Below are 25,631 nucleotides of genomic sequence, written 5' to 3'. Positions count from 1 at the left end.
TCGGTATCTATCCCATCCCGCACGTATTGTAGTCGATTGTTTAGTTGCGAGATAGGCAGTCTGCTTTCTATCCGCTGCAACACGGCACTCCTCATCGTACCAGCTGTTCTTTTGCATTTTCCGAATAGCCCCTAGGTACCGAATATATTGACCCCAGTATCTATTGCTGACTTTTGACCGAAAAAACCGATTAAATTCTGTGTGAAAGTCAGTAAATTTGCGACAGAGACGTTTGATATAATCAAGAAGACTTACCCAGGTGTTGCTTTAACAAGAAGTGGTGTGTTCCGATGACACCAGGGCTTTTTGAAAAGACGGAAAGAGGTCGCTGATGAAGACCGTGCTGGGTGACCTGCGACTTCGACAAACACCGACAATGTGACTCGTGTGCGCAAAGTTTTGAACTCAGGTTGTCGACTAAGTATTCTTGACCAGATGTTAAATGTATCAAAATCTATGGTTTATGACATTGAGACGAAGCGCTATGCGCAAGGTGTGCGCGAAGATGGTCCCAAAAGTGCTCACTGACGACAAGATGACTAGATGTGACAAGAAAATTTTAACATATGTGAAAGTGACGAGTCATGGATCTTTGTGTTTGATCCCGAAAAGGCCGATGAAGAGCAAGCATTTTGAGACGACCGAGGGTATCCAAGGAGCATTCACCTCGGCTCTCAAGGCTATTCCAAAGAATGCCTTCCATGACGTCTTCAATGCTTGGAAATCGCGCTGGCAGCGCTATATCGACCCAGAAGGAGCCTATTTTGAAAGTTTTTAAAGAATTGTAACGATTGGTTCAATAATTTTTTTTTAAATCGACTCAGTACTCTTACTTTCCAGACAAACCCTGTATCTTGACTCTATCAGTCTATCAGTCAGTAAGGAAGATGTCTTAATGGAACTTAGTGCATATATTTTTAGTTTTGATTTCGGGCTCAAGGCTTTATATAATAATAATCATTTTGCGGACTTCTTCATGGATTCAGATGGTAATTTTGACGTTAAGAAGAATTCTACAAGGGACATTTCTATAAAAACTTCCTTTACAATTCTTTATTTGTTTCACTTTATTTCTCGCATTATTTTTTACATATGCTCTCGTTATATCTAATCAATACGCAGTTCATTTAAGTTCACTCATTTTCAGCTTCGTACTCAATCGGCCTGCAATAGCTCGTAACTTGCTGAATGGAGCCCTTGTTGATGACATCAGTAACCATCACCTCATAGGTAAAGATTGTGCCGGCCATCTGCAGGCAAGAAAACGGGAAAGAAATTATATTACAACACACTTATATTATATTTATCGTATATTTCAGTCGGTGAAAGGACAAAGGTTGCGCATACAGACAAAGATAAAGACAAGAATTATATATTGACTTGCCGCCAAAATTAGTTGTCGCGTAATGAAGAAGAAACCGCAGCCAGACCAAGCTGTTAAGTCGAAAGCCAACTGCTCGCTGAACCGTTGGGCCTGAAAAAGATTAGGGAAAAGCGAATAAATGCCAAACAGAGGGCCAAACTAATGCACACAAACATTCATTTACACAAACACACATAAGTGCCTATTGGAATAAGCATACAAATGTATATATATATGGATGTGAATAACACTATCCAAGTTGAATTATTGAGTGAGTTTACCAATAACAATATAGCGCAAATGGTATGGAATCATGGTGTAAAGAAAGTAAAAGTGACATTGGCAAAAACATTGACATTTATTGTGATTTTAAATGACGCGTGGTGTTAACCGCATATGCCCACCTCCACACACCACGACGTGCTTGGTACGCTGCGCAGCGTACACAATATCCGCTTGCTGTAGTCATTAACAGAGGAGGCCATGAAAAGTGTAAGAATGGTGCGAAAGATGGCGAAAAACAAGGAATACCAGAAAGCGGTTACAGCAATCAGGTCAACGCCGATATTTCTGTGGATGAGAAATTAAAGAAAAACAGTCAACGTTTATCTAAATAATGCTGGTTGACAGTTACGCACTGGAAACTATTGAACAGCTGAAAGCAGATAAAGTACATATTATTACTGCATGCTAATAGTATCAGCGGCGCTATTTTGTCGTTAAGTAAACGCATAAGATGTATCAACTCAAGGAAATGTTCACGTACTTCGGTCCAGAAAAGCATTGGTAAGGCCTGCAATATATAATTGAAAAAAATCCGTTAATTGTTAAAAATAAAGTAATTGAGAAATGAAGCGTGATGAATTCTTATTACTAGAAGGGAATGTGAAATTTTGTTGAATAAGCCTAAAAACAAAAAAAAACGTTAACTTCGGCTATACCGAAGCTATATACCCTTCACAGGTGCATCTTTATCCTGATTTTAATCGATCAGTTTTTAAATCTCTTTGCTCGGACAATGAAGTAATACCCTAAATAATAAACCATACCAAATTTCATGACTGTGTCTTATGAAAACAAAAAGTTTTGCATACAAGGATTTGGTTAGTTTCTATGGCAACTCTATTTGTCCGATCTGAACAATTTCTACGAAACTTGTAGGTTAGTAATGAATGTCAAATTTCGTGAAGTTTTCCATATAAAGACTTCGGATGGATCGGTCTGTTTGCTTGACAGTCATTTCATCGTGTCACGTTTCACTTTGGTACAACGCTTGAATATTGTCCATGGTCCATGTCTCTGCACCATATATTGGTCTTTGTTTCTCGAGAGAGGGCTGTACTTTTCAATTTCTACTAATAGTCCGAAGTAGCACTTGTTGGCAATAGTTATTTTCCGTTGGATCACGAGGCTGACATTATTGTTGCTGTTAATACTGGTTCCAAGATAGATGATATTATCTACGACGTAAAAGTTATGACTGTCAACAGTGACGTGGGAGCCCAGTCGCTGGTGTGACAACTGTTTGTTTGATGACAGGAGATATTTGTCTTTCCCATTTGCTTCGCTTCCTTATCCATTCTGGGGAAAGTAGAACTACCGGCGCGGTTGATATGGCCAATGATATCGATGTCAAAAGGAACCTTTGTAGAAGGCTGTACCTTCTCTATTCAGATCTGCAACACGCACGATAGGGAGTCGCCTTTTCTGAAACCTCGTTTGGTATTGAACGGCTCGGAGAGGTCCTTCCCGAGCCTGATGGAGCTTTTGGTATTGCTCAACGTTAGTTTACACAACCATATTAGTTTTGCGGGGATACCAAATTCAGACATAGTGGATCGTCTGCTCCATCGTCATCGATGGGAGAATCGGGTTTGCCATCTCCTGATGTTGATGTTTAAAATTGTGTTAAATGGGAAGTAAGTGTGGTTTTAGTCCGATTTCGCTCACTTTCACGATCTAATATAAGAATATTTTGGTAGTATTGTACATAAATTTTTGTTAATATAGGTCGAGTCGTTCTTAAAATGTTAAATTTCATCAAAAAGTAGGTGCTACCACGCTCTTTGTCTAATACTTACGTTAAGTGCCTTCGTTACCATTCCGAATATGAAATTTGCTTCTTCTGGCGTATTTATTTAGTGGGTTGTAATGACTCTTAACAGTTTTCAACATAACTGTTATATGAGAAGTGAGCGTAGTTATCATCCAATTTGTCCGATCAAAAACAAGTTCTTGTACGGAAACTTAAGTATTTCTGAGCGATATATGTAGCTTTGGTGCGACAAAAGTTAACTTGTTTTCTTGTGTTTATTGGCTTGGTCTGCATATCAAAATATTTAGCACTATGAGAACTAACTGGTAATTCCCTGCGTACTCACAATGCTTTTACTGTTGTGCCAAGCAATTATTTTTATCGAGACTAGATATATCATATTCATTTTCGCTCAGTATTTACCTTGTTATGCACAGATTCGATTCGTAGATAAAGTTGATGAAAACGTGATGCCAACCCCACACTTACACAAATGATGAAGGCATCAGTAAATGACCTGGGGTAAGCCAAGGTTAAATTAATCCACTGTGAATGATAAAAGTTCGATTATACCGTTAGAAACTTGGTAAATATTATAAACACTTTAGATAAATTAGACAACACACTACAATTTTAGTTATAACTGCAATTGAACTCACCTCCACCACAGGCAAATACCAAAAGTTAAAAGGTACAACTTTGCTTAAGTGTGGCCTTTCCCGTCTGTAGAGACTTTCCCAGAAGGTGATATTGTATTTGCATTGCGTGCGTTCTAAATTGCTTTTATGAAATGAATTAAACACAAGGAAACTGTGCTCCACTGAAATAAAAGCCAAAACACACATAAACGTATTTCACCTCTGAATAGAACTTATTTTATTTTGGCGGAAACTTTTTCCTCGCCATCACTGTACCTACCCATGGCACTGAACATAACCAGACAGGTTAATGCGTAAATGCGTGCCTTCATATTATATGTCGCATATATACGATAGGGCGGTCGCAGGAATATCTCTTCTGTGCGGCGCCAGGCTCGCATGATAAATGGCCACTTTATGGCCAAACGCCAAAAGTACACATGCTCCAGCAAGCACACCACAAACAAAGATATTGTACCTGTCGTCATAAAAGATAACCGTATTACAACAGAATTATGAGAAGCGCGTATGTACCAGGGTGGTCCAATAATTATTTAGCCCGCAAAAGAAAAACGAAAATTTTTAAAATATTACCAATTTATTTTTCAGCATTAACGATTACAACCGACCTTGCGATTTTCCACTTTCTTCAACTCATGTAAAAAAATAAATTTTCTTGCTTCCTAAAATAAATGATAAAATTTTCATCGGACTCAAAACACGGAGCCAAATTTTGATAATACGGTTGATGACGCCGTATAGCCTTGTTCGACCAATTTGATACTACTCAGATCCGTTCCATTGTCATATACCTCACAGTTCTCACAATCAGCCTAATTTGGCATAGTAGAGTCCTACGACTTGACAAGCTGGCGGACAGGGGTAATGCTCGAAAATTCTACGAAAAAATGCGGTGACTTACAGAAGATTTCAACACCGGAGGCTAGTCTTGCAGAACCTCCAGAGGTGATCTCTTGAGTGATGCCCAGAGCATACCGAAATTATGGAGTGAACACTTCTCCAGCCTGCTGACTGGCAGTGAAAGCATAACACCTGGAGATGGTGAACCCGATTACCCAATCGATGACGATGGAATAGATGTTCCATTACCCGACTATGATGAAGTTCGAATAGCAATCATCCGCCTGAAGAAAAACAAAGTGGCAACGGCCGATGTGTTGCTGGCCGAGCTATTCAAATACGGCGGCGAAGAACTATGTAATAAGGAGCATGTATTTGTAAAATATAGTCAGACTAAAGCATGCCCGATGATTGGAATTTAAGTGTGCTTTGTCCAATACGCAAAACAGGAGACCCCATAATCTGCGGCGACTACTTTGAGATAAGCCCCTCCATACTTGCATATAAGGTTCTATCCAGCGTAATGTGTGAAGTGACTAAAGCTCACCGTGAACAAACTGATTAGACCTTATCAGTGGGGCACAGACCTGCAGAATCTACAATCTATCAAATTTGAGTCAGGCGCCAAATCTTAGAAAAAACCCGTGAAAGGAAGATCGACACATCCACCACACACCACCTCTTCTTTAATTTCAAAGCTGCATTTGACAGCACGAAAAGGAGCTGCCTTTATGCCGCGATGTCTGAATTTGGTATCTCCACAAAACTAATATGGCTGTGTAAACTGACGTTGAGCAATACCAAAAGCTCCATCAAGATTGGGAAGGACCTCTCTGAACCGAACTCCCTATCATGCAACTTCTTCAATCTACTGCTGGAGAAAATAATACGAACTGCAGAGCTAATAGAGAAGGTACAATCTTCTATAAGAGTGTACAGTTCCAGACTGCATAAGGAAGCAAAGCAAATCCAGGCAGTAGTGAACTCGCGACTTGACTCGAACGTCACTATTGACAGTCATAACTTCAAAGTCGTGGAAAATTTCGTCTAATGTATTCGAGAGAAAGGTTCTGCGGAAGATTTGTGGTCTTTTGCGCATTGGTAGTGGCTAATACCGCAGTCGTTGGAACGGTGGGCTGTACGAGATATACGAGGACATTGACATAGTTCAGCGACTTAAGACACAGCGACTAAATCATGTCGTAAGGATGGATGAAAAATCTCCAGCTCTGAGAGTATACGACGCAATACCCTCCGGGGGAAGCAAAGGAAGAAGAAGACCTGAACTTCGTTGGAAAGATGTGGTGGATTATCCAATTGCCGCAGAACAGCGGCTTCGGCTATAACCGCGGAAGACGTCAAGTAAGAAGATAAGTCCTACGACCGTTTTGACCTTCTCTCTGCTGAAAATTAGACAGTAATCGTCTACGAGAAAGAACTAGGCGATAGTAAATTTTCCCGCGTTAGTGCTAGCTAGATCTCGGTATGTTCCAGAGACAGATAACGTGTAAGATTTGTGGATGCGTTAGAAACAGTGCTCAATTCATTCTAAGCTCAATCAATCTTATGATAACATTATCGTAGTCTTCCTTCATTTGGGGAAACTAGTTCTACGACGCCAAAGTAACTTCGAGAGATAGTAATTAATTCTTTATTTCCTAGTCAATAGACAATAGGAATATCAATTTTCTCACACTTAAAAATCTTTTAGAAGAAATATCTCTCAAGCGGTTTATAGGTTAGGTCGGTTACTCCCGGCATCACCCTCGCAGGTTTCATACAAAATCCATTTGACACATCCAATTCTAGTTTTCTATTGTTTTTATTATATATTTATAAATTATATATATATTATTATATTTATATTATTTTATTAATACTTTGCGGTATTGTATTTCGTGTTATATTTTAATATATCCGATTTTCTCTTAACTTTTTTATGCGTCTACTTACCTGAATTGTGAAAATTTAAACCAAATTTGAACACCAAATATCCCACAGTAACAAATTCCAGTGTATTCAAAAGCAATATAATCCCCGAATAAAGGGTATGTAGACTAAACCAAGTATAATAGACTCGATGCACATCATTGGCCAATATGTTGGAGACGGGCAACAAACCGAAAAATTGCGATATGAAAACCACTGTATAATATTTAAAAATACATAATAAATATATTGGAATATTTTTAATTTTAACTACATAACAATATTGGAGGCAAATTATATCTAACTGAAGGGTATGGAACAACTTGGCGCATTTTCCGTCGGGATCTTAAATTGAAAGCGTACAAAATTCAGCTTGTGCAAGAACTCAAGCCGCTCGATCTTCCCAAATGGCATCGCTTCGCTTTATGGGCTCTTGAAAAGTTCTGACGTTTTCGAGCCAAATTTTGTTCAGCGATGAGGTCCATTCCCAGCTCAAGGGGTATGAACAAGTAAAATTGTCACATTTGGGACGAAGAACAACTTGAAGAAATTGCCATTTCATCTAGAAAAAACAACGGTTTGATGGGGTTTGTGGACCGGTGGAATCACAGATCCATTTCTCTTCAAAAATGATGCCGGTGATAATGTAACCGTCAATGGAAACTGTTATGGCGCCATGATAACCGATTATTGGAGCTCGTGATGTTGAGGACATTTGGTTTCAACAAGGCTGCGCCGCTTCCTACACATCGCATCAATTAATGGCTTTGTTGAAAGAACTCTTCGGTAAACAGATCAATTCACATTTTGGGCTGGTCGATTGGCCCCCAGATCGTGTGAAATCACACCGTTTGACTTTTTCCTGTAGGGATATGTAAAGTTGACGCGAACAATTCCGCTTCGATTCAGACTTTGGAAAAAAACATCACGCGTGTCATTCGCCAGTTACCAGACGAAGTGCTCGAACAAGTCTTTGAAAATTGGATTGTAAGATAAGGCTGCCATAATTGATCGATAAAAACAAACCATGTATAGAAAACTTTCGAAATTGTCAAGGTATTTTTACGAATTTCGACAGACATTATTATGAAAGACGTCATTGTAATCTTCGAACACATTATTCATATCGGATCAATATGGCATATAACTGGCACTCAAACTGACCGACCAAATTAAGATAAAGATTTTTGTATACCATTTTATGCTAAATATAAGGCATTCAACTGTCAAGTGTATTACAGCCGAAGTTTACTTTCTTGTTTTTTTTTTTCAGAATGCCAACTCTCACATCTCTTTTTCTAATATTGACATATGGCAGAAAATGTTCACCAGGAGCTGCTGCTGGTGTGAACATTTTAGGCAAATTGCATGTTCGTGCTAATATTTTCGGTAGTCATTTAAAAGTTATGCAAACCCGAAAATTATTCACGACAAAGCTTCGAGAATTAGTTTTAAGCTTTGCAAATTGCATAAAATATAATATAAACCACCATATATACCACTTCACAAAGTAGCTCACTAAAGTGCACGCGCTTGTGCGACAACAGTAACATCGTACGTACCTTTGGAGACACAATTGTGGAATGTTTGATCCTCCAGCTGCTGCGACATTCCCGCTTTTACTGGCGCTCACGCACGCACCAAAGACACGAAAGCAAATGCTACAATTACCGGCAAAAGTTTGAGCTTTTATCGCAGAACATAATCGCAGATATGTATTTGGCAGCCATTTACTCAGGCCAGGCTATACTCTTAATACGTATTTATATTCGTATATGTATGTAAGTGCATAATGCTACTTGTTGACAAGGGCAATGTGCAAACAAAATTTGTTAAGTTGGCAAAAAGTAAGGATTATACGAATGCGAATGGAAATTCATGTTCTACAAAAAAAGTTACAAAAAGTGATTTCAACTCGCATTTCAGATTAAAACACAACTGAATGAATCCCAGAATTAGTACTTCCACTTGGGTAAAATGGTTTTAAAAGTTTTTGTGTTGAGTTGGGTTTGAGATTATGTGTCTATGTTCCTCCAATAAAAAGAAAGAAATAATAATTTTGTATAGCTATAAAACCATTTAGAGGAAAAAATACGGTAATTTACTAAGCAAACCTTAAATCCTACGTCCTACAAATCAGTTCGTGTTCACTGAGCGTAACACCAACTACAACAGACAAATAACTAAATTTAGACACAGCAAAGCTCGGGGTTGCACTTTGAGAAAGTATCAAATGATTCTGGTAATAATCAAACTCAATAAAATCTTTAAAGTTATCGTCAATTTATTTTTGTTCAGTATTGTTTAAAATTTATCATGGAAAGACTTACGCCTGAACAGCGTTTGAAATTCGTTCAACTTTATTACACAAATTCACGTTCTGTAAAGAATGTCTTTCGTTCAACTTATGATCAACATAAACGGCCCACTGAGCGTACTATTCGTAACACCATCACCCCTCTTAAGACCCAGCATTCATTATTGGGTGCTATCCTGCCAAAAAAACTACGTCCAGCACGCAGTGAAGAAAATACTTATAGCAGCCGAAGCTGAGAGTGTACTACGAGGCTCCGTTCGCAACAACTCGGACTGACGTATGTAACGACTTGGACCAGTTTACGTCGAGATCTTAAATTCAAAGTGTACAAAATACAAATTCCTTCCCAAGCGACATCGCTTTGCTCTATAGGCTTTTGAAAAGTTCGAAGAAGATCCGACGTTTTCGATGATTGTTCAGCTATGAGGTCCATTTCTGGCTCAATGGGCATGTAAACAAGCAAAATTGCCGCATTTGTGACAACAGCCTAAAGAGATTCAATAGCTGCCATTTCATCTAGAAAAAACAACGGTTTGGTGTTCTTCAATAAAAGTTCTTCAATTCTTCAATAAGCCGGCGGAATCATCGGTTCACATTTCTTCAAAAATGATGCCGGTGAGAACTTAATCACGCCATTATAACCGACTATTTAATGTCTGAAATTGAAGCTCGTGATTTTGGCGACATTTGATTTCAACAAGATGGCGCCAATTTGCCACACATCGCATTAATCAATAGATTTATTGAGAGAACACTTGGGTGAGCAGATAATTTCACGTTTCGAGCCGGTCGATTGTACACCAAGATCGTGTGACATCACACTGTTAGACTTTTTCCTTTGAAGATATATAAAATCTAAAGTCTATGCGGACAATACCACTTCGATTCCGGCCTTGGAGCAAAACATCACACGTGTCATTAGCCAGTTACAGTCGAATAGCTCGAACGAGTTATCGAAAATGGGACTCAACGAATGGGCCAAACGTAGCCGCGGCCATTTAAAAGAGATAATCTTCAAAAAAGAAATGCTAAAGAATGTTCTTCGAATGATATTAATCATTCCCCATTAATTTTGAAGTTGCTGTGCTTTTTCTACTAAAAAGTAGGGATCAAACTTTATTACTAAATTGGTTTTTGGAACATTAGTTAAACCTATTCTAGAATTAGGTTCGTTAGTTTGTGATCTAACTTACTCTTGCAGAATACTGTGCCCTCAAAGCCAGTTTTATTTTTATTTCTGTGCTCAGTATAAATTAAGCTGGGGTTTTATTATTATTATGATGTAATAATTCTTCAATAAGTTGATTGTTTCGTTGGTTGTATGGCATGTAGCGCCGTCATGTTGGGACCAAGGGTCGTCCCCATTAGCATTCTCCAATATACATAGATACAAAAAGTGTTCATTAATCATGACTCTATAGCGTTCTCCATTAAATGTAATATTATGGTCGTCTACATTTTTGAAGAAATATGGACCAATGATTCTCTCTGTCCATAAAGCACACTAAACAGTGACTTTTTCAGGGGTTAGTGGCGTTTTAACAATAGCTTGTGTAGCTTCACCGCTGAAAAATTTGTCTTTCAGAATTTATTGTTCTGTAGGAAGTCTGTACATTATGAAAAGCTGAGTATAAATCAAGTGACAGCTGTCAAAAAAAACGCCTGTTAAAGACTTGAAATGAATAGTTTCATATTCGGAATTAATGCTCGTCAAAGTATGTTATGAGAGACAATCTCACAAACCCGGTCTTATCTATATAGTTCTCTTAAAACTTATCTTAGAGCTCAAGTAAATCTCATTACGTCACATTTCGACACTTTCGATTTTCAAAAAAATATTAAGTATTGGAATTTATACTTTTTTATAAATAAAAGAAATCATTTGCTGAAATCGACGAAGTGAGGACGTTAGAGTCTCGCTACCCTTAAGCAAAATCTTACATTAAGCGCAAAATTGCGCAAACGAATAAAAATACAGTATATATGTATGTGTATGCATATGTAAATAGATTACTTATTTATTTATTTTTATTTACGTTCGAAAATTTTCACATATTGCCGGAAATGAGAAGCCAAAACTGAGGTAAATATTTTAAATGGTCCCTTAGCTGACATTGCATGTAAACTCCGGTTAATACAGTTATTTTCTGCTTCCCCTTCCCTAGGCGACTTGTGCAATGTGTAGGTGTGCAGGTTTTGCTTACAGCTCTCGATGGTGGGTGGTGTAACTCGTTGAATATACCATTTTCATACATACAAATGTCGACATATCTAAAGGCATGGTGCACTTGTAGATTTGTCCTTGCATTAATATTCGGTCCGCATGTGTGAATGCGGTTGCAATTGCTCAGAGGCGTTGCTTGCCATGTTGCTAATTAAATCGTGTGACAATCGCAGATAGACATGACAACAAAATCATCAGCAGCAACCTCTATAGTAACAGGGACAATGCTCTGCACGAGGGCTATACGTATGTATAAGACACGCACACACATAAGTTTGTGCATATGTATGTTTGCCATTTGGCAGGAGTTCACCATTACTCATTAGGAACCACAAGCGGATATAATAAAACTTGAACCAGAAAAGCTCGTTGTAAGCACAGGTAGTATGAAGGGAGAGCAGCATTGTTGTGTGTATGTGTAGGTGTTTGTTGTTTACTTCGCTTTTCCTTGTAATGGGCGTGCGTTGTTGTCATATCGGTCGGTGAGTGTTTAAAGGCACTAAGCGCATAGATGTGGCAGACCTTTGGAACGGTTGGGTTCATCGAATTGCAGCAAGACCAATTCATAGGTGACAATGGTGCCTGCCATCTGCATACGAGTAGAAAATGATAACAATAGCAAATAAGTATAATATGTATGTTATTATTGTATAAGGAAATTTACAACAACATTCGTTCGAATTAGTATGTGAACATACATACCGGTCGTACATTAAGGGCGGATAAGGTTTTTAAATTTTTAAACTCTTACTCGATCAGCAACATATTGCAAGGGTATACAAATTTAAAAACCTACACAAAATTTTTTCCTGATAACAGTTTGCCTTTATGTCGAAAATGTGTTGCATCGGATCAATACTTAACTTGGCCCCCATATACCTAATATACAATTTTTGTACATCCAGTTGACTTTATGCCGCATATATCGTCTAATATTTGAGTCAGCTTAGTGGAAAGAAACCGTTTTTTACTAATAAATGTATAAAATCCGGCAAAAGCGTGCCTTAGCCCCGGTATTACTATTTTTAGGATTTCCAAACATCCAATCCAAATTGGAGATGTTTTGTGAAGTACTTTAGTGAAACTCAGAAATTAATTTTTTCTATTAAAAATATGAGGCAATACCAAAAATAAATAAAATCGTCTTAATACTACCCCTATCTCCCATATACCTTATATATGAATTTTAAACTTCGAGTTAACTTAATATCGTATTTATCGATCAATATCTAAGATATCTTTTAATATCGTATAATACTATCGATCAATATGCTTTTTTAAAGATAGAAACTCTTTTAAAATAAGTGATTTATTTTTAATATTGTATTTCAAGTGGATATGGACCATGTTGAGTCCATTGGCATTTCGACTGCTTCGGCTAATGAACAATATGTACTTGAAATATACCCATAGGAAATAGTCTAGGTTCACGAATTAGAACTTGAAATTATCTGCTTTTTTCAATAAATCCATTGATTGATGTTATTTGTTTTTTGTTGAGAAATCACGCATTTCAGGCATCAAATCGTGTCAAGCTGTCATGTTATTCTTGTTCAATATTGTTTGGCATTTCACCATGGAAGGACTTGTGCCTAAACAATGCTTAAAATTCGTTTAACTTTATTACGAAAATTCTCGTTCTTTAAAGAATGTGTTTCGCGGTCTTCCCTCAACTTATGGTTCACATAATCGGCTTATTGAGCATACTATTCGCAACACCATTACTCATCTTGAGACCCAGCTTCATTGGATATAATTCTTCGCTACGTTTGGACGTGGTCCATTCGAGGAAGAAAATATAGCAGGGTCTCAAGATGAGCTGATGGTGTGGACACGAATAGTATGCCAATAAGCCGCCGTTGCTGAACCATAAGGACTGACACATTCTTTAAAGAACAAGAATTTTCGGTGCATTTTATTGTTTGAGATCTTAAATGGAAGCGTAAACAATATTGAAAAGAATAACATGACTTGACGCGAGAACAGAAAAAAGCCAACCAATTTCATGTACATATTTTCAGAATGAAGCCAATCCAATATCCAATCAAATATTATGCGTTCACTTAATTTAAAAGATATCTTAGATGTTAGATGCCGTAAATATAGGTGAGTGTTATCTTCACAAAATCGTAAAGAAATATGTTCTTGAGAATAATTTAGTAATGGCAGAGATTAGTGCAATTAGTTCAGATATTCCACTAGTCCCGATATTCTCAGTATAGGGATTTTCATCCTATTGATCCTAGACTAAATGAGTTTTATCACTACATTTTGATTCGTTTCTGATCTCAGATTAGATATATCTGATATATGTAAGCTCAACCAAAGGGTTATATGAGGAAAAAGCCATCCAAATAATAGGAGATCATTATATAGTGCCACATAGCTCTTTATAAGAGTATAAAAAGTGGTTTGAAAAGTTCGTATGCTAACATAGACATATTTCATATAGACATTATTCATTGTAGTTATCTTCGAGGGCGATACAGCGAAGATAGCAGTGAAAAAATGTTTCAAAATCAGTTTTATATTAGATCTTCCTTAAGCCTCAAAATAAGCCTCAGTTTCTGAGATTAGCTTTTCATTGTTCCTAAATTTCTTACCCGTCGGCATTCACTTGAGGTCTGAGAACAGGAAATAGTCATTGGGAGCCAGATCTGGGGAATACGGAAGATGCGGAAACACTTCGAAGTCAACTTCATGAAATTTTGATATCGTATTCATTGGTGTGTGACACGCTGGGTTGTCTTGATGAAACAGCACTTTCTACTTCTTCAAATTGCGCCGTTTTTCTCGATTTCGTACTTCAAACACCCCAACAACGCAATATAATAGTTGCTGTTAATGGGTTTCCCTTTGGATGATAGTCGATGAATATTATACCAAAATACTGATGCCTTAACATAACCAGCCGACTTTCGCGTCTTTCTTTGGTGTCAGTTCAAACCTTGGCTTCAGCAGTATTTTCCCCCAAAAGCAATGCTTCATTAACACACAAAAATCGTTTTAATTCATTTTTTTAACTAACACAAGTTGCTAATGGTTTGACAGCTGTCAAATTTACACACGTAACTTCTAAATGTGGGGGCTCACTAAAAATCATATGGATTTAATATTAGTACTACTATCTATGAAACAGTTAACGAACTTTTCAAATCAACTCTTATTTGTGTAGGAAGGGTAAAGCCGAGTCAGAATTAATATGCAGTGCTGACAGCAAAGCAACACAAGAGCCGGCACATATACTCACCCCAAAAAGTAAACGTCTAGTTAGAAAGTAAAACTTCTTCCCAGATAAGGCCACCGTCGTAGTTGCCATCTGAAAAATTAATCGCTCCACCTGTTGTTAGAAAGAGAGAGGGAAAGAATTTCTCACTAAAAGCTTATATTGGATTATTTATTAAACTAATTATTCAAGAAGAATGGTGCTTGGAAGGATTATAGAAATTGGTATGACAATAACAATACCTTAAAAATATAACTGTATACATATAAACAAACAAACATGCACCCACCAGCTTAACTAATGCAGATTTAGCGCCTCAACCTACTCACCTCAACACACCAGGTCTTAGCCGACACACGCCGCAGCACACCCAAAGCGTCTTTTGCCTCGTCATTGATGGATGCTGCTGTTAGAAAAACAAAAGCCGTCCGTCCGATTAAGAAGAGTAGCGAAAACCAAAAGTAAACGTAATTAATTGGCCAACGCAATTTACTTCAGATGGCGTGCACATTCACATCGACGTGGTACATATGTATGTGTATATACATACACACACAGAGCCAGACAGGAAAGCGTAGGGCGCAGGGAAGCACGAAGAAAAAGTGAAAAGAAATGTGTGAAAAAGTAATTAATGCAAATCCACAGCTTTTAGCTTTAAGAACCGAATAACAGTGTGTGGTAAGAACCTGAAGAGATTAGCTGTAAATCTGAAATGAGAATTTCGACACTTTAACACGCAATTCTCTTTTAATTCCTCGCTTAACTCGTCGCTTCTCACAAGAAATTAAAACAGCTTGACAAGTGTAACATGGGTCGCTTAACCTTTCAGCGCACGAACATACAAACCAAAGAAAATATTTAAAATTTTACCCAAAATATACATTCGTGGCACGGACAGAGGATCTTCTTCTCGCCATTCCGAACATTTTGGCATAATTACTTGAATATTTAGGCCTTTACTCATTCTTGTTATGCTTACTAGTTGCTTTGATTCGCCAAAACTCAAAAATGCAAGAATGGCGAATCGAACAAACAATTAGTTTTTTCAAAAAGCTCAACTTACTTGAAGATGTTCAGCAATTGGTAGCAAACGAAATAGAGATTATTAGCACAGGAGAGTAAAATAATGCCTGACAAGTCATCATCCACATATTCGAGTAGTTCCAACAATTTAACATAATGGTCTCTTATTTCCATAAAAATCGACTCAGGTACTTCCTGAAATTCAGCTATATATTATAACAATAAACACTCGTTGTCTCTATAGTATTCATACCTTATTCAACAAATTATTTATACGCATTTTCATTTGCTCGAAGCGATAAGCGATGCCTTTGCCGACCATCATTATGAATAGATCCATGTAGTTCCAAACGAAAGTACATATGAAATTCACAACCTACGTAAATGTAATAAAGGAGAGAAACCGTTAACAAAGAAGAGCGTAGATACTTAAACTCTCGTAATGAACGTTGTGTTAGAAAGGTGTGAGAAAATCATTGACATAAGTACATATCATAACTATTGGTATGAGGAGGCCTGCCCAAATCTATATAGACTTGTTTAGGTCAAACAAAAGGTCTAGTAAAGATAAATTCATTATTTAAATTAAAGGTTTTATATAATCTAGGTAAAATAATCTAATTTTGGTCAAATATGTACCCTTTGATTCGATAATTTGTTGCCATTTTGAAGGTAATTTCATAATGACACTCTCATAGCTAATCCTTGCCTCTATTGGCAAACAACTGGGGCAGTCGATTTTCACAATCTTCTCTTGAGATGAATTTTTCACTTTTTTTCAAATTCATTCGACAGGATGGAGAATGGAGCCAAGTGAAGAATTTCACGCAAGTGGGGAAAGTTCTCTGAGCGCCATTCACTTGGGAGTAATCAGAAATGATTATTTTACATATGGCTCAAGCAGCTCACGATTTCCGGTCTTAGACCAAGTATCCTCTGGGTAGCCTAAGAAACATATGAAGAAGGTGAAATATTCCCTCCCCAAGGTTGTGCGCTGAGTTTGGAACCGACCACATAAAAAAACCCTACCAAGGAAAACAGTTCGGATAAGTGATCCCCCTTTTGGCAACGATGAGTTATATGGGTTATACGACGGCATTGATATAGTTCAGCGAATTAAGAGCCAGCGGCTAGGTCATGCCGTTCGAATAGATGAAAACGCTCCAGCTCTGAAAGTATTCGACGCATTATCCGCCGAAGGAAGCAGAGGAAGAGTAAGATCTCCACTCCTTTACTCTACGTCAGTAAAAAAAAAGAAGAAATTGATTCGACATACACATGAGCACTGTCGTAAATAACTCTCTTTTCATAACCGGTGACCATTTGTTTTAGAAGTGGACTGATTTTGTTGCGATTCAACAGCGGTTCGTAAATGAAAATTCGTCTATGAAGTTTTTTGCATTAAATCTTCCTTCTTTTTCGATACTGAGTTGTTGACGAATTCTCTCAAAGGGCAGGAGTGCAAGACGAGTAGAAAATCGTTCAGCTGTCTGTTGTGATTGCAGCTTCTCGACGTCGAACCTTCCTTGTGTTTGTTGATGTGCGTTTTTTGCTGCACAGAGACGGGGGCGTATCTTAGCTACAACAAGATAGTAGTCCGAGTCGATGTTAGGACCTCGGACTGTACACACGTCTAAAACACTGGAGACGTGTCTTCCGTCTACATGATTCGATTCGGAGACTTGATAAGCTTGATAAGTGTTCCTATGCTGGAATCTAATAATACCGATAACCATATTTCGGGCCGCAGCAAAGTCGGTCAGCCTCAACCCATTTGGAATGTTTCATCATAGAGACTCAATTTACCGACCGCTGTGCCCAAGATACCTTCTTTGCCCACTCTACCGTTAAAGTGACCTACCACGAATTTGACATCATGTCGAGGCAGCTCTCATAGTTGCACTCCAAGCGCTCATAGAAGGCACCTTTGGTCACATCATCCTTCTCTTTCGCTGGGGAGTGGGCACCAATCAGCGATATGTTGAAGAACTTCGCTTTGATGCGGATTATGGCCAGACGCTCATCCACCGTTGTAAATGGCAGGTCTCGGCGATGGAGTCTCTCTTCCACCACGAATCGCACACCGGATTGCGCTCCATTATATGGTCACTTTAGTAAATGCCACAAGGACCTACTCGTTTTAGTCCTTATACCGTCCATCGCACTTCTATGCGGTGTGTCAGCTTTTACCTTCCCAATTAAAGAACCGGACATTCCAAATGCATGCCCTTTCCACAAATGCCCTTCCAGAGCTTCATTCATCTTTAACATCAAAATATCCAAGATTAAATCGACGAAATCACAACTGTGCTTTTTCGCCTTTATCGTTTGATTGGTGTCCATCTTTAACACGTGCAGCATTCCCCAAACCACTCTGTGAAGTTTTTTTTTGATAATATAGTAAATAGAGTGCACCACAAAAGCAATATCTGAACAAAACCATAATTAATCTTTAATCCATCATAGATTTTGATTGAGTTCGCTGGAATTTAAGCCGTGGGTCTACTATGGGAAGATATTTCTTAGAAAACTTAGGACAGAAGTGCGTCGCAAACAGTTGCAAAGTACAAGAAGAGCAAAAATAGGCTGAACCAAAATCCAATCGGAGGACTAACCACGCCGCTGTCAAGACCATTGGTGGTTACAGAAAATTTCACAACGATTTACCTAAAAAAGAGCTTCAAGCTTCGTAAACTTCTTTGAGTAGTATCTACCAGCTGGAGTTTATATGTAATCTGCACTTTTCATAAGAACAGTTATTCCAAAATTTGCTCTAGCTGCAGATTATTCAGCCAATTAAGTTATTATCGGAAGCAGAAATCTTATAAACTTCAATGTACAATAAAACCACAAATCTATCCAACATCTATTTAACAATTTTGATCGAAAAAATAATATTTTAAATTATGCATATTCGAAGAGAATAGTAGAATTCAACGACGAACTGAGGTTGTGGTCCGATCTTGAATTCTTTCATATTTCTTATAGATAATAAGGCAAACATACACGGGTTTGCTCACTTTTGACCAGATCAAACGATATCTAAATTACTACTTTTTTACTGACATCAAGACCACAAAGACTATACCTAAGTATCGCCGAGTTTAGGTAAGAGACCCAAAGAAGTTAATAAGACGTGGATGTTCTTTCTGTCGAAAGAAGTCTATGTCTGTTATGTGACCGTGAAAAATGTGACCAAGTGTGAAGAAAAAAATTACCACTCACCAAAATAAGACAGCCAACTAGCGTGGTGTTGGGGAATAGCTCGTAGACATAATCATAATTTTTGTAGGTGTAATCCTCGAAAGTAAAATGAACTGTACTATTTTGTAGAGTGGCGCAGAAATTTGCTCTGCGATATTGTGAGACTACAGCCGATGCCAGATACAACAAATGTTCCACTGCATAAATAATGTTTTGAACATATAAATTTAGAGAAATATACCGTTAATTTTTAAAAATACCTGCTGAGAGGAATATTATTGTGACCGCAGCGCGACGCACGCGTGTCGACAAATCACGTTTCGGTGTTTCATATGGCTTGCGTATGAAGATCATTTCAGTGCGGGTCCAAAAACGAATAAGCCGGGGCCAACGTTGAGCCAACGAAAGAAACAGTATCGTCGATGATTGTACGCATGTAAAAAACACAACGCCGACTGTGTGAAAAGATAATAACAAATAATTAAACTAATATGAATAAATCGGAAATATTTTACTTTCTTTTGATGTCAATGAAGATCCACAAAGTTGGTAAGCTTACCTAAATTTTTCGCGTTTACACCAATTCTAGCCAAATGCTTCATCATCGCCAGATTTAATGCAGAGCTTGCAACTAAAAATATCAAAGTGATCAGCACTCGTAAGGTCTTGAATGAAAATCGCACGTGACGCGGGTTCGGCTGGCCTACTCCTTGAACGGGCATTAGCGAGAAACATTGACCTATAATGAGTACTACGGAAATGTTATGTAGATTAGAAATAAATATGACTGGTATGACTGTATGAAGACTTAATAATTTTGGGCATAATAAAAAATGCAAAGCCATTAAAACTAAGAAAAAGTTCTTTACATTGTTTATACGTCCAGAAGTGCTTGCAGAAACTTTGCCATTCATAAGACGGCCCGAGGTGTCCACATTTTTGGCCTGACTTGGCTTCATGCCATTATTGCAAATCACTTGAGTGGTATGAAAAGACCAAGCTCAGATCCTTCGAAAGATATTGGGTGCTGGTGAAAAGTGTTATGAAGAGCACAAAATAAGTTGCTGACACCATTAACAATTTTTTAAAAAAGTGGTTTTCAGCAAGCAAACAAATTACGGAAGATACTATTAAGGACCTAATGAAAGCTTTATTGGAAAAAAATTAATTATTTATAAAAAAAACAATTAATCTTCAAACTATTTTTAATACATGTAAACATAAAATGATTTCTGTTAAAAAACTGTGATCGAGTCGATTCGGCGCCGTTCGCAGCAACTCGGACTGACGTATGGAACGACTTAGCATTCTCCGATGAGGCTCATTTCTGGCTCAATGGGTATGTAAACAAGCAAAATGGCCGCATTTGGGACTTGAGCAACCTACAGAGATTCAATTGCTGACATTTCGTTCAGAAAAACAACGTTTTGGTGTGGTTTGTGGGCTGGTGGAATCATCTGTTCATATTTTTTCAAAAATTATTCCGGTGAGAACGTAATCGTCAATGGCGACATCGTATCGCGCCATGTTAAACGACTATTTGATGCCTAAAATTGAAGCACGTGATCTCAGCGACATTTGGTTTCAACAAGATGAGCAGATAATTCCACGATTTGGGTCGGTCGAACGGCCACCAAGATCGTGTGGTATCACACCGTTTTTCCGTGGGGATATGTAAAGTCTAAGGTTTAAGCGGACAATCCCGCTTCAGTTCAAGCCTTGGAGCAAAACATCACGCCTATCATTCAGCTGTCACCAGTCGAAATGGTAGAACGAATCATGGAAAATTGGACTCAAAGAATGGACTATCTGAGACGTAGCCGCATTAGAAAAAGATAAGCATAACATACTGGTGGGAATATTGTCTAGAATAATGTGATTGTCACTCCTTGAAAAGCTTTTTAAATAACCGATAAGCCTCTGTAAGCAAATTTAAAGGCATTCTAACGAATGTTTTTTAAGACGTGTGGTTTGCAATGAGGCAATACTTTTTTCGGAGTTGGTCTTTTTGACACCTGTTACTGGATTTATATTCAGTTTAGTTTGGACATTTCTTAATGAACCGACTGACACTGCAACACCATTTCCAATCTCGCAAATTTATTACTAAAAATAAAGGTTGGATTCACGCGACACATCGTCAAGCAGGGTTGTTAATTCGAGCAGCCATGAATCGATTTCGACCACTTTTTTTAAGGGGTCAGTAGGGTAATCTGGCCTTCTTTTTTTTTGAAATTTTTTTTCATAGAAATTTTTATTCTACAATAGAACTTTTTTCACATATCATGAGATATATCGTGGAGTGTATAAACAAATTTTTTCGGAATTTCTTGAGGACATCTATCGGAGAAATGGGTGAGTGAGATGCGTTTTTTCACTGACCGACACGATTTCTCATCGCCGCTACTAGAATCATAAAAAAATGTTGATAAATAAAGAAGTAATTAACTTTTTTTTTTTAATTTTCCCCATGTTTTTTGACATAAATTTTGTCATAACATTGTCAATAAATTTTACGAAATTATTAGTCTAATATGGACGATAGCCAGGCGTTTTATGAACATTTAAAAAAAAAAATTAAGCAAATCGGTTGAGTAGTTCGGCCGGAATCATGTCCGCCAGTTTAAAAAAGTGTATTTTGAGAAAAACGCGTTTAAAGCTTGAGGTGTGTACTCCGAGCGCTCCGAACGTCGAGAAATCTTTTTCGAAATCTTCTAATGGTAAAGTGGTTTCTACATTAATTCTAAGGGTATAAGGGAACAGAAAATGCAAACAAAAATTTTTTAAAATTACCCTACTGACCCCTTAATGAATAATACGCATCCTCAGAGACACCGTTACTGCTGTGATGCAGAGTACGGAAGAAGGCCCGAATGAGCCATTAGTCAGCGCGCGCAATAAGTGGAACTATGCCCAGGCGCTTTATGGAAATTTTTGCGCAAGGATCTTGGTTTGCGGGCTTAGAAAATTCAACTCGTGCAAGTTTTGAAACCGAACGACCATCAAACGCGTCGTTCGTTCGGTGGATGAGCCAAAATGAGAAGGACACCGATGCCGATTTCACTAAAAAAATTTATTCAGCCATGAAGCTCATTTTTTATTAATGGTTAAAAACAAAATTGTCACATTTACATGCTCAAAAAGTCGCTGTTTGGTAATCAGACAAAAACGATGTACCGTTTAAGTAGTTCTTATTGAAAGCATTATCAATCATAAAGAATCACGTTTTACCTTAAATGATGATCAATAATATGATGAAATTTATTTGAAGGTTTCTTGGATGCAGTGCCATTTAAATATATATGCAGACGCTGAGTTGATATTGAGCTCAATTTTATATTCTTAGATAATTTGCAAGTTTAGTTCTGTTCAACTTAACTATTAATTAATTATTAATTCTTAAAGTCGAAAGCAAAGAGAAGGTTTGACGAAGGAGCTTAGATGAAAGTGTAACATTTTCAAATTGAGAACTACATTTCGTTATGTAAACTCATTGTTTAAACTCACTTGGACTTACAGCTCGATGAAAGATGTCCAATCTGCTGTAGTCGGTGTGCTCGCTCGGCTTTTTATAATGAAAATTATCTTCTTTATAAGTGAAATATTCAATTGGGGTACGCCGTCCAGTCATTCCAACGGGTTTCATCACATCACTATCCTCTATATTCTCCAGAAAAATTTTTTCACTCGGTTTTCCTAGACTTATATTTTTGATTTTTTCATTTGCACTTTTTGACGATAAAATTTTGCTTCCCTCGAAGGCCTGTTGTTGATGCTTCGACAAAATTTCACGCAACTTATTTCGGCTAAGCATTTTTAGCCACGATTTGCTATTATTATTTTTTACTGTTATTAATGCCAAACTACGAGTGCGTTTGAGAAGTGAAAATGAGAGACTAATATTAAATGCTCAGCATTGGCGATGTTTTATATGTAGTAATTTGTGTGTTTTGGTTTTTCAAAAACAAGTCCGGTACATATGGGCGGATTTATTAGCCCGCATGTGTGTACTTGTCAACAAGTTCATGCCCTATCGGAAATAAAAGTAGTCATACAATACATTTCTGAGAAGGTCGCCAACGGCTGAATTTCGTGTTTCTGGGGTTTTTATACTCTTGCAACATTGTGCTACAGAGTATACTAGTTTTGTTCACATAACGTTTGAATGTATCACTTAAAACTAATCAAGATAGATATAGGGTTATAACGGTTTTTCAATTAGAGCGCTACAAAAGTTTTTTTAAATAAACAAAAACGGTTTGGAATATCAATGAAATTTCTTTATGCCTGGGAGCTGGATTTCATTTGCATGGCCATCACGGGCAGGGTTGCAGAAATCCAGATGCTGAACCCAATTTTTGATATTCGCACATAGTTCATCAATCGTCGCTGGCTTGTTGTCATAGACCATGGACTTGACACAGCCCCACAGGAAATAATCTAACGGCGTCAAATCGCACGACCAAGGCGGCCAATTTACTGTGCCATTTCATTAGATAACACGTTCCCAAACTTGGTTTTCAATAAATCGATTGTGATATTCGCCACATATTTTCCAAGTCCATATCATTCAATTCGAGCCAAAAATATTCGGTTTTCATTGCGGCCCATAAATCGCACCAAACCGTAATTTTTTCGGCATGCAATGGTGACTCATGGAGTACGTGTGGATTGTTGACTGACCAATAATGCAAATTTTGCTTATTGACGTAGTCATTCAGCAGAAATGAGTCTCATCGCTGAAGATGATTTTCCGATGAAAGTCCGGATCATTTTCAAGTTGTTTCTCAGCCCAATTCACGAACATACGACGATTCTGGTGGTCAGCGGCTTCAGTTCTTGCGTCAATTTGGTCTTGTAAGGATGTAGGCCAAGATCTTTTCGCAAAATTCGCCACAACAACATCACAGAGATGGCAAACGCTGGAGAACGACGTGTGAGTGACTGATTTGGGTCTTCCTAAATTTTCACTAGGCGCTCAATTGTTGATCTGACAGGACGACCATAAATTGGACGTAGCGCTCTTAAAGTGGAGGCCACTGACTCCGAATGTCGGCAGTAAATTTTAATAATTTCGAGTCGTTGTTGGATCGTATATCGTCAATACTTCTTTGAGTCCCATATATATATATATAACTTTATACTGCATATATCGGCCAATATATCTTAATGAAACCGCTATGAAGAGATTAAGGCATCTGAATATAAGAAATCACTGGCATTCGAAAACTCAATAGCTAACTTATAAAGTTATCTAAATCATCTGTCAACTCCCCCATCGAACAGTTCGAATACCTTCTTTTGTTATTTGGATTGTTTGTAACCAGCGAGTGATATGAAAAATGTGAGCAGAACGATGTAACCATAATTTTGTAAACACTTTTACGGAAAGTGGATATTCAGTTGATTTAACATAACGGTGTTTTGCTAAAATAGATTGGAAAAGTTATTAAAAACATATAAATTTCTTAGTTGGTTTTCCAATCTGGTTGCCTTCAATTCACATACATATTGTAAACCTATGTACATACATACCATAGCACATACTATATACTATACGTAAGGAGCATGTTTCGCCAAAGTCGTAAGCTCTGCCACTTCTGCTATCTCAAAATTTTAACTGAAATCAAATAATAAATACTTCGAAAGCATGGTGTTTAGACAAACACCTGTTTATTAGTTTGATTTAAATTACACCATTTAAATTTTAGGAACTCAAAATAGAGGTGTGAAAGGGCGGACTGTAACCTGGAAAGCAGCGCTAAGCTCAACACTATTTTAGTGGAAACAAAATTAAAGAAAGGAAACAATTATTAATCCGAATTTGCCCATATGTATGGTACTATGTACATGTGATAAAAAACTAAGTTGGAGGCAACACATTGATGGTTGGTCTTCCAAAGCTCTTCGAATCTGGTACTCCTGCAGTAGAGCTATTGACTCCACACAAGTGTCATTCGTCGCATACAAACATATGGTGCGGTGGCCTGGTTGTAATGGAAACTACGTCAACAAAGGCTAACCTCGAGAGTCTCCTCGAGCCAATACATAATACTGTGATCAAAATGAAAGGTGAATTTTATCCAATTGATTTCATTCAAAGTAATCCCCTCCCGCAGCAATACACTTTTGCCAACGAATTTTCCAGTCATCATAGCGCTTGGAAAAATCCTCCGTCGTGATGGCCAGCAGAGCCTTCTTCGATTCAGCTTTTATATCCTCAATTGAGTCAAAGTGGTGTCCTCGGAGTGCTCATGTGAAATTGCTGAATAGCCAGAAGTTACACGAAGGTAAATCAGGCGAATGCGGTGATTGTGGCACGATATTAGTTGAAAATGTGGCGAGATGATCACCAATAACCAATGCAGCATGAGATGGTATATTACCGCACTTTTTTGTTCAATAAATTCAGACATAGTAAAAATCGAAGAATTCACTTTTAGAGCCACACAAAATAACGCGAATCTCAAATACTAATGAATATTTTGACGTGAAATTTAGCATAGATATCACTAACAGTACTATCAACTTACAGAAAAATATTTACCGATTCAAAAAACACGCGAAGTATAAATTAAAAATTCACCTTTCAATGTGATCATGTGAAGTATGAGACAATACTTACGGTCAGTCGGTTCATGAATTTAGGCCACTGGAGTCGGACTCGGTGTGACTACGGACATGATATCATACACGACCTGGTTAATGAACGCAGGCTAAATTGCCGCATTGCTAAGAAAAGGAAATCTATGACGAATTAAACACAACCTTTTTATTCCCCAGTAGAGAAGAATCGACCACTGGTTCTGTG

The 25,631-nt window shown here is 37.7% G+C and overlaps 1 protein-coding gene across 1 annotated transcript in view; it reads right to left on the bottom strand.

The window, feature by feature from the left end:
* The window catches only part of LOC126761911 (uncharacterized), a 38,893-nt gene extending 16,259 nt beyond the window's left edge, over positions 1-22,634 (bottom strand). The window contains exons 1-12 of the mRNA XM_050478346.1: positions 22,328-22,634; positions 19,380-19,571; positions 19,081-19,275; positions 18,842-19,017; positions 15,870-15,992; positions 15,657-15,811; positions 11,805-11,956; positions 4,058-4,218; positions 3,822-3,944; positions 2,002-2,156; positions 1,768-1,933; positions 1,385-1,474 (exon numbers count right to left, since the gene is read on the bottom strand). Of these exons, the coding sequence (XP_050334303.1) occupies positions 1,385-1,474; positions 1,768-1,933; positions 2,002-2,156; positions 3,822-3,944; positions 4,058-4,218; positions 11,805-11,956; positions 15,657-15,811; positions 15,870-15,992; positions 18,842-19,017; positions 19,081-19,275; positions 19,380-19,571; positions 22,328-22,634 (1,995 nt within the window). The remainder of the gene's footprint in view (positions 1-1,384; positions 1,475-1,767; positions 1,934-2,001; positions 2,157-3,821; positions 3,945-4,057; positions 4,219-11,804; positions 11,957-15,656; positions 15,812-15,869; positions 15,993-18,841; positions 19,018-19,080; positions 19,276-19,379; positions 19,572-22,327) is intronic.
* Between the last annotated feature and the right edge of the window lie 2,997 nt (positions 22,635-25,631).

This window comes from Bactrocera neohumeralis, chromosome 6, assembly GCF_024586455.1.
Source record: "Bactrocera neohumeralis isolate Rockhampton chromosome 6, APGP_CSIRO_Bneo_wtdbg2-racon-allhic-juicebox.fasta_v2, whole genome shotgun sequence".
In the NCBI taxonomy this organism is placed as follows: domain Eukaryota; kingdom Metazoa; phylum Arthropoda; class Insecta; order Diptera; family Tephritidae; genus Bactrocera; species Bactrocera neohumeralis.
Note: the sequence above shows the minus strand (reverse complement) of the source record. Positions and strands in the feature narration are given on the sequence as shown.